A 9,257-nucleotide genomic window follows, 5' to 3' on the forward strand; every position below is an offset into this window, starting at 1 on the left:
TGGCTTTGACGTTTGTGCACGACAATGTGTGCGTCTTTCCAAACAAACCGTTTACTACACAGCTGCATACATAAACATTTTCTGTTGTAGCAAGAAGCGCGAGAGTCCACCGTTTGTCGGACTGAACTGCGTGAAGGTATTTTGCCGTGTGTGTAACAACGTATGATTTAGTTGATGAACGGTGAGTCTCGCGTGTGCTGTGGCTGCGTTGATCTAATGATGGGTTACTAAGCTGTCCTGGATTTCGTAGAATAGCGTAACGAAGTTTCGGAACAGTGGAAAAGAGTGTGTATCTATGATTTGGCATGGAAGGCTACGACAAAAAACTCAAAACTTACCTTTAGACAGAGGTCAGCTGGAAGGCCTTGAGGAGGAAACGTGAACGTATACGCACACGACGGGGACTGTCGTGAGGGAGAGGGAGGCATTCGCATTCGAGACACAGAGGCAGACAGTGGAATAGTAATATATACGCGCACAGCCAGCACTGGGCGTAACACGTAGATTGTTGTTTAATCGAATAGATAGCCAGCGATAGAAAGAGAGAAAAATAGCGGGAAGGAAAAGATGAGCGACGAGGATGGCGAGGGGCGATCTATCAGCACAACATCAACACAAGCGGCCGTTGTCCCTGAAAGTAACAGCCAGACGGGGGAACAACCGACCATGAGCACACGAGTATTCCCCAAGGTTCCAATATTTATCGTCGAAGATCATCATGACGTGCTGACCTTTCTGTATCGGTGTCTCGACACGAGACATCTTCCGGCGCGAGGGAACAAAATTATCCATTTCGATTCCCATCCGGACATGTGCATTCCGAAACATATGGAAGCCAGATGCGTGTTCAACAAGGAGAACCTGCTGAATTGTATCAGCACTGAGAACTGGCTAATGCCCACGGTTTTCGCCGGACACTTGGAGCGGATTGTGTGGATTAAACCGGAGTGGTCCGACCAGATACCGAAGGGCAAGTGAGTATTTTGATGAGATTCATATTTATCACAAAGCATATCTCAAAAACAACGTTGATTGTTCTAGATACCTATTTCATGTAGGAGAATATGAAGGCAGCATTCGGACCGATTCGACGCTGGAGTATTTCGTGTCAGAAGGGTGCTATCAGCCGGAGGAACACTTGGAGAGTAAGAAAGTGCTGAAGCTAGAAGTTTGCTCCATCGTAGAGTACAAAGTGACCGATGAGGATGATCTTAAGGATGGCTATATTCTGGATGTCGATTTGGACTATTTCAGCACACGCAATCCTTTTTTGAAGATCTACGAAGAAGTTGGACTATACGATAGGCTTAAGGAAATCTTTGTCTCGCCCGATCAAACCGACAGTGGTACGGAAGACGATCTAGAGAAGCGACAACGGATCGCAAAGAACCGAGAAGAGAAGCTAGAATTCCTCCAATCGGTATTCATCTATTTGGCTGAAGGAAAAAATCTGAAGCACTTCTTCGTCGATTACCAGCAAGATATCAGCGAGGAGTACTCGGCACTGCTGGAGAAAGTGTCCAGTTTAGCAGCGGTTCTAAAGAAGGAATACACCGATGAGGAAATTGATTGGTCAATGATTTACATCGCCGGTTGCACTTGCGACATTACAAATCTCCCACATCATGAATCGACCCAGGAGGAAATTCACACGATGATAGCCCAGTTCGAGAGCTTCCTTACAAAGCTTCCAGCCGCACCAACGGTAATCACTATGTCCCGATCGAGCGAGGACGATTACACCCCTGCCGAGCAAGTGGAAATGATCCAGGAGCTGGTGCTGGCGGCACTGAAGAAGTGCCTTCGAGTTGAACTTGACGAACCCACAATGTACTATATAGATCAGGAATTTAGGTTTTAAGTATACAGAACATTATCTCGAATCGCTTTCGAGAGAGCGATGTTAGAGCTGCAGCGACGTTTCCTTTTACGTTTATATTACAATCAATTCTGAATATTAAATTTATTTCTTCGTACAAACGAAAAAACCAAACTCGTTTTAATTTCATCTAGCATTGCTTTCAATGCCAACCAATTCGATCTAATAATTTTATGAATAGTTACACCTGAAGCGCTGTATTGGAGGGATCATTTTGTAATTCTCTCTTTATGGTAGATAGTTAACTCATTTAGTGTGATAGAAACCCAATTCGCGTCGGAGGCTTGATCTAAACACATCAACTGATTTTTGTTTTCATATTCTAACAAGACTTAACTTCAAGAGTGCTAATCTGGGAGAGGGTACCTTTGCTTCACGCACACGCAAACTTCGCTAGATGTCGCCAGCCTCGATCACGCGAAAGAATGATACGTTTGTCTTACGCCTTAAAGGCGGCAATCCTTCCCGTGATGCTTTGCCAACAGTTCACCGAAGTGGGCTGATCTGGGATCTGCTGAATAAACCACTTAAGGGTGGACCCCTGTCTAGAAGGTCGAAAACAAATGAATTTTCGTGATTCTTTTTCGGATGCTAGAAATGAAGTGAAGTGTTCGAATATTTTAGTTTTTGTTTGAGTTATATTTGAAGATGTATTCTCCATTTTGACGTAGAACTACGTCTTTCATTTGTATACCGGGGTGTAAAATCAAAGTTTCGAAAACGAAAGCGTTACGCCGGAGACCGAGATTTTGAGCGTTAATAGCTCCTAAACAACTGAACGAAATGGTACGATAAACACTTCATTCGAAAGATAAAATGTCTACGAGTTTTATACTTGTTACTTTTTGATACAAAAACTTGTTTCAATAGTCTTAAAATTGCTTTCAAAACAGGCTATTGAAATCACCAATCGGTATATAAGCGAGCGCCGCTCGGAAATTCACTCAGTTCTAATTGAACAGCGATTGGAGCATGTTGTCGCTGTTGTGGTGAAGCTCTTCGTTTATCATGAAAGCGCGGATGAACGGTGTCACCAAGAGCCTGTTTGTGCACCCTAGGCCAGAAGGGAATCCATCAGGAGGAGAGTGATGCCACAAACGGTTCCCCGGGAAGACATCGCTACACACACATACACGCGCGGAATTCTTTCCGTTTGGATGCCATTCAGCATCGAGAAAGTTCTGGAAAGATCTAATCATTTCTGGAAAATAATCTACCAGTTCCTCTGGGAATTTAAAAATACATTCATGTGAAAGAGTTTATTTGAATGTTTTCTATCCATGTAACACTGTGACCAAATATGTTTCAATCAAGTGCTATTAACAGGTGGTTATCGAATTAGCATTAACCACTGGTGGGCTTCCAGTATCGAGGAAAATGTGGAAATATCCAATCGTTGCTGGAAAATAATCTGCCAGTTCCCCTTGGAATTGAAAATTACATTCAAGCGAAAAAGTTTATTTTAATGTTTTCTATCCATAAAATATCCATATAATACATTTGGGTTTGTGATTTGTCAATCAAGTACAGTTAGCAGGAAAGCGTCTGAAGATGATTCTTCAGAACAAGGTTTTTCGTATCCTATATAGGATGCATAAAACCTTGTGCCTCCAACGTAACGCTCTCGTTTTCGAAGTCCCCCGAATATTCATTTATTCATTCATTCAGAATGAATTTAGATTCAACTCCAAACGAATGATCTCTAAATCAACGATAGTCCTACGTCACCCTTGCGGTTATACCATAGATATAACCCACTTCCTGTTTTTTTAATGGACGAATAATGATTATCACGTTGTTGACAGCTAGATGCGCAGGTGCTGTCTGGAAATCGGTACCTTGCTGATGGTACCGGTTCTGAAGCAACGGAGTTTTGCAGAACGAATTCCAATGAATATTTTAAAACTTTAGGACAATACCTAAAGCGTTACATAGGGCCAATGACGGTAAAAAAGTTATAGTTTGTTCCCAACAACATCAAGCTTAATTGTTTCATATTGATATTTTATTCATAACTATCCCACCATATATTTTTTGTAGATCCATATCAAATAATTCAGATCAAGTACAAAAATTTTATGTCACGCTTTCAGCAGGGCTAATGTACTTATTTCTAGTTTGGAAGAACGAACTAATTCTCAAACAAATAAAAAAAAATAAACAGAGCACGTGTACATCTTGTTAGCGAACGTCTAATAACGAGGAGATTTATATTCTGCAAAGTATTGCAGATCACTCCCTTCTTAATGAAACGATGTTTTCATGCATAATCTTTCGGAAAACACAAACACACTTATTGTTTATTTACATTATTTCAAAAAACAACATCAAGTTCAATTGTTCCATGTTCATATTCTAGGCATAACTGTCCCACCATGAATTTTTAAGCCTGTAACCAAGATTGATTGATTCAAATGAGGGGATCTTTTCACGTTTCATTAAACAATAGTTCTCTGCACAGGAGAAATCACAGGAGGGTTGTGTTCGAGACACGACCGCATAGTTGACGTAGGATTCCGTTAGACTATCTGTTGATTTTTGTTATGTTTGAAGAATTACATCGTTAAACTCTTTGATAATGATTTGGTGGCCCTGAGAAGGGCAATTTTGTTTGGTAGTTTGGTATTGTTTATTCACTCCACCAGAGTTTACCGAGTGATGATGACAGAAGTATGGTAAACAGTCGTGGAATGAGATATGATGAAAACCGGCCTCTGTGACCCTAGACGAGATGCCTCCTGTGTTATGTATGGATGAAATAAAGAAAAAAAACTCACCAATGTAATATAGATAATTGCCAGTAGCGAACACAATTATAAATATCATCAGTAAAAACATGTTACCTTAATATAGAGAAAACATATTTGAAATGGAAAAGGTAATTTTGTTTTATATTTTACTTTCTGAGCGTTTATTCAACCCAATGCGAATTTTAATTGGACTAACCTAACACCTGATGCTATATGTAGAACATATGGGCAATCACTTTGTCGAATATTTCTTCACTTTCCCAATTTTTCCTCGCCGCATGAACTTTCCTTGGGTGAAAATGAACACAACAAAACAGACAGCTTAAACCGAACGACCCGTTCTCGAGTGGGATCACACCTTGGATTTTATTTATGAAAATTGGAATAAATCGTTTCATATATCAATTAATTTTTAACACAACTGCTACCATATACAATTTCACAATTACACTTGTGCTAAATTTTTCACAATACACGATCGGTTATTGATATGAAATTTGACGAACATTGAAGTTCCAAATTCAAATTTTATTTTCTAGAAATAATCGAATCACTCACCCTACTTGCGCTACACAAAAAGGCCCCCGACTTGCATATATTTGCAATGCCGATTTCCCTCGGGAATCTTGGTTTTGATGTCTCTGTTAGGGAACACATTTCGGTAGGAACAAAAGCTCCTCCTACTTTCATGTATTTACAATGCCGATTCCCCCCAGGCGGCATGGTTTTGATGTCTCTGTTAGTGAACCGCATGTGTCGTCAATTTCGACCAATTAGAAGTGGATATTTCCGTTAGAATAGGGGTTGAGATTTTTCAATTGTTCGATAGTCAGTTTCATGACATATATTAATTTATTCAATATAAAAAATTGTTATGGAGTGTCGAAATCGATTGACGCAAAAATTCCATCAATCCATCATGAAATGACTGAGTAATAAGCGTTTGAAATTGGACAATTTTCACGATGTGCTCGATTTTCGATGTTCAATTTGTACCCCAATATGTTCCCGAAAGACGTAATCCTACGTCAAAAACCCAGTGTATTGCTAAAACGAAATGCTTGAAGCTTCTGGTGGACAAATATGCTAGAAAACTTTGAATGCGATTTTCTCAGTTGCTGATTTTGGAACATGGGACAACTATGCGTAGAATGGCAGATAAGCTTTCTAAAAATGCAAAAAAAAAGACAAAAATTCGATTTTCTCGACCTTCCAAACCGGGGTCCCCCCTTAACTATTTGTCCGGAGGTCAAATATTTGACTTTTTGACAGATAAAGTTTGGTTTGAAATTTGTACGAACACTATTTTGTTTGCCACTCCTCAATATTGAACATCGCACATGGAAAAAATTGTCTGAAATATTTAAGGTAACCTAACCATGTACCGACAGGTTCGAAGAACAGACCGAAAAAATATTTTGTGCATCAATTAACTGAATATTTGCTTGTTGTGTTTTGTAAGACAGGAGAGTCCACCGTTTTGTCAAAGTATCCTGCCAGTCTTATACGATTTCGACCGACCACACAAGGTTTCGTGCACAAATTGTGGGACTATTTCGGATGCATTAACCTGACCAGTGGGTTATTATTTTTGACAAACATTCCATTCTTGTAACATATATGGTATAATTATACACATGTCAGTTAGGCTCCACTTTCCGACAAAATGTAAAATGTTCTGATAAAAATGGTAAAACACGCGAGATATGCTTATGTGTGTAAACTGGAAAGTCGAACTAATAACTGTTGATGTTTACTATATTAGTTGCGTTTCTTTTCCTAATTAACAATATTTACATTGGTCCCTTACAAAAACTACTTTTTGTCGTTACACAGCCATGCAAAGTTTCACTTCATTTCAGTTTTCGTTGCGGTTTGTTTCTGCTAGCGGATAAAAAAAATTTACATTTCGCTCGCTTGAAATACGAATTAACACTGACCGTTTGGATAACATTGGGTTTCTTACCTACTACTATACATTGTTCATATATCATACGGTTTGAATTATACTACAAAGTTTATTCACCTCTAGCTTTGTGAAAGGCCGGTTAGAAGATAGTTAATGAAGGGTCCTGGGATCGTTTAGTAAGCGAATCTCTAAAAATAAGATGCGAAAGTCCCTGTTCATATCATGAAAAACGTTTCTGGAAGTTCCATGTCCAATAGGTTCCTGCCTACTTCACCAAATTCTCATCTAAATTAAATTTCGTTTAATGTCGTACCGAGAGCTCCTTCAATTTTCCGTGCTACAGATTCCTCGCAAGCGCGCACACATGCACACGGTGTCTAGAAAACTTCTCTGTTTTATTTCTTGTGGTAACTATAAAGTTCCTATCAATAAATTGATATTGGCATTCTCTCCCTGTTCAGCTCGCTATCAACCTGCTCACATCTCCACAATGGTATACACTGGCGGTGGTTTACTAAGAAGAATCGCAGCTGCTTCGGAGACCAGCGTCTGCTGTTGCTGGTCAGCCTCTGGCTGGAAATACGTATCGTCGCATCCTAGCTCGTCTATCTGTAGTTTGGTACATTCCCACTGTTGGTTTACCGTTGCTGTCATAAGTGGCGAGAGTGGACCATCCTTCGCGGGCTGGGGTTGTGGGTACCAATCGTGCGGATGGTTGTTGATGGTGGGGTGGTAGTGATCGACCGGTTCGATGAATTCATCCAGATCGATTATTTCGTCTCCAGCATAGGGGTCGGCAAGGACGTAATCTGGAAGGGGGAACAAGGAGACACGGTACTGGTTAATGTCAGCGATTGAACGTTATTTCGAGTGTAACAAACACACACATAACCGAGAGGAGACATGCAAACAGTATATGGATGCCGATCGAATGAAGAACTGGTCCATGGGTTCCACAGACACCGTATCATCGATTGTGGGTCACAATCTGCAAAATAAGGTTAGGAGTCAACGGCTGAAATCTTCTTGATCATTGAATCATTTCGAAAAGTGTAGCTTTTTGGTATGCTGCTATACTGTATAACTACTAAAGTAACTACTACAATGTAATTTTTCAGAAAATGAGCAGAAAAACAAAAACTATTCGACAAAATGAATATCAACTCAATTTGTATATACGATGCAGTCCGATAAGTACTTAGCCTACAAAAAAACAAAAGTTTTGGAAAATACGGTGGATGGGGCAGCAGTTCGTAGTGCAATTCGACCAATTTGGCCGTGGCGACGGCGATAATTTCAATTTTTTCCACGCCCGCTTCCACACACGGAAATTCGGTTGAAAGCCGTTTTACGAGAATGTACTACACGATAATTAATCTCTCTTGCGATACTGACACCATCGGGCGATGAGGCTAAGTACTTATCGAACCGCCCACGTATACTTAAAACTTTTTACTTCAATATGCCGAGAAGTTCATTTGACATTGGAAAATTAAACGAAAATCGTAAAGCAGTTAGCGAGGAAAGGGCCCGAATGGCTTTTGATTTATGTTGACGGAGAAACTGCTGCAAGAAGCAAAAACTCATTTCAAATTGAAAGTGTTTCGTCTATACGGATATACCAGCAACGATTGATGCCTTAGGAGACAATATTATACGAATCATTGGTGAGATACCAGCCGTAATGCTCAAAAAAGCAGTGTAAAATAAAAACCATTTGGCATGAAATTAAATTCATGAAGCAAATAATAGATATTGTTTCATCGGTTCTAATAAAAAATTCTTACCATTGATGTAGGTTCTATTCAAAATAAAAACGAACCGCTTCAAAAATCACTATTTAAATCTTAAGAAATTATTGTAAAATTCGGAGACGTAGAATCGGATGCACTCTATTCCTTAGTCTCTTGTTTTATTTTAGGACCAGGATGCAGTGTTTGCCAAATGATCCACTCATTGAAAAACAGGAAGTGGGTTATATCTATGGTATAACCGCAAGGGTGACGTAGGACTATCGTTGATTTAGAGATCATTCGTTTGGAGTTGAATCTAAATCCATTCTGAATGAATGAATAAATGAATATTTGGGGGACTTCGAAAACGAGAGCGTTACGTTGGAGGCACAAGGTTTTATGCATCCTATATAGGATACGAAAAACCTTGTTCTGAAGAATCATCTTCAGACGCTTTCCTGCTAACTGTACTTGATTGACAAATCACAAACCCAAATGTATTATATGGATATTTTATGGATAGAAAACATTAAAATAAACTTTTTCGCTTGAATGTAATTTTCAATTCCAAGGGGAACTGGCAGATTATTTTCCAGCAACGATTGGATATTTCCACATTTTCCTCGATACTGGAAGCCCACCAGTGGTTAATGCTAATTCGATAACCACCTGTTAATAGCACTTGATTGAAACATATTTGGTCACAGTGTTACATGGATAGACAACATTAAAATAAACTCTTTCACATGAATGTATTTCTAAATTCCCAGAGGAACTGGTAGATTATTTTCCAGAAATGATTAGATCTTTCCAGAACTTTCTCGATACTGAATGGCATCCAAACGGAAAGAATTCCGCGCGTGTATGTGTGTGTAGCGATGTCTTCCCGGGGAACCGTTTGTGGCATCACTCTCCTCCTGATGGATTCCCTTCTGGCCTAGGGTACACAAACAGGCTCTTGGGACACCGTTCATCCGCGCTTTCAT

General features: G+C 39.7%; 2 protein-coding genes across 2 annotated transcripts in view; one reads left to right on the plus strand and one right to left on the minus strand.

Annotated features, from left to right (window-relative positions):
* The first annotated feature begins 69 nt into the window (after positions 1 to 69).
* On the plus strand, positions 70 to 1,993 carry LOC129768030 (UPF0489 protein C5orf22 homolog). Its single transcript, XM_055769392.1, has 3 exons — positions 70 to 285; positions 345 to 974; positions 1,042 to 1,993. The coding sequence occupies exons 2-3, from the start codon at positions 568 to 570 to the stop codon at positions 1,859 to 1,861; spliced, it is 1,227 nt and encodes a 408-aa protein (XP_055625367.1). The 5' UTR covers positions 70 to 285; positions 345 to 567; the 3' UTR covers positions 1,862 to 1,993.
* A 4,218-nt stretch (positions 1,994 to 6,211) lies between these two features.
* LOC129765206 (1-acylglycerol-3-phosphate O-acyltransferase Pnpla3-like) overlaps positions 6,212 to 9,257 on the minus strand; it is a 78,344-nt gene continuing 75,298 nt past the window's right edge. Inside the window, exons 8-9 of the mRNA XM_055765249.1 lie at positions 7,426 to 7,526; positions 6,212 to 7,375 (exon numbers count right to left, since the gene is read on the minus strand). Of these exons, the coding sequence (XP_055621224.1) occupies positions 7,016 to 7,375; positions 7,426 to 7,526 (461 nt within the window). The 3' untranslated portion in view covers positions 6,212 to 7,015. The remainder of the gene's footprint in view (positions 7,376 to 7,425; positions 7,527 to 9,257) is intronic.

The sequence above is a fragment of the Toxorhynchites rutilus genome, chromosome 2 (assembly GCF_029784135.1).
Source record: "Toxorhynchites rutilus septentrionalis strain SRP chromosome 2, ASM2978413v1, whole genome shotgun sequence".
In the NCBI taxonomy this organism is placed as follows: domain Eukaryota; kingdom Metazoa; phylum Arthropoda; class Insecta; order Diptera; family Culicidae; genus Toxorhynchites; species Toxorhynchites rutilus.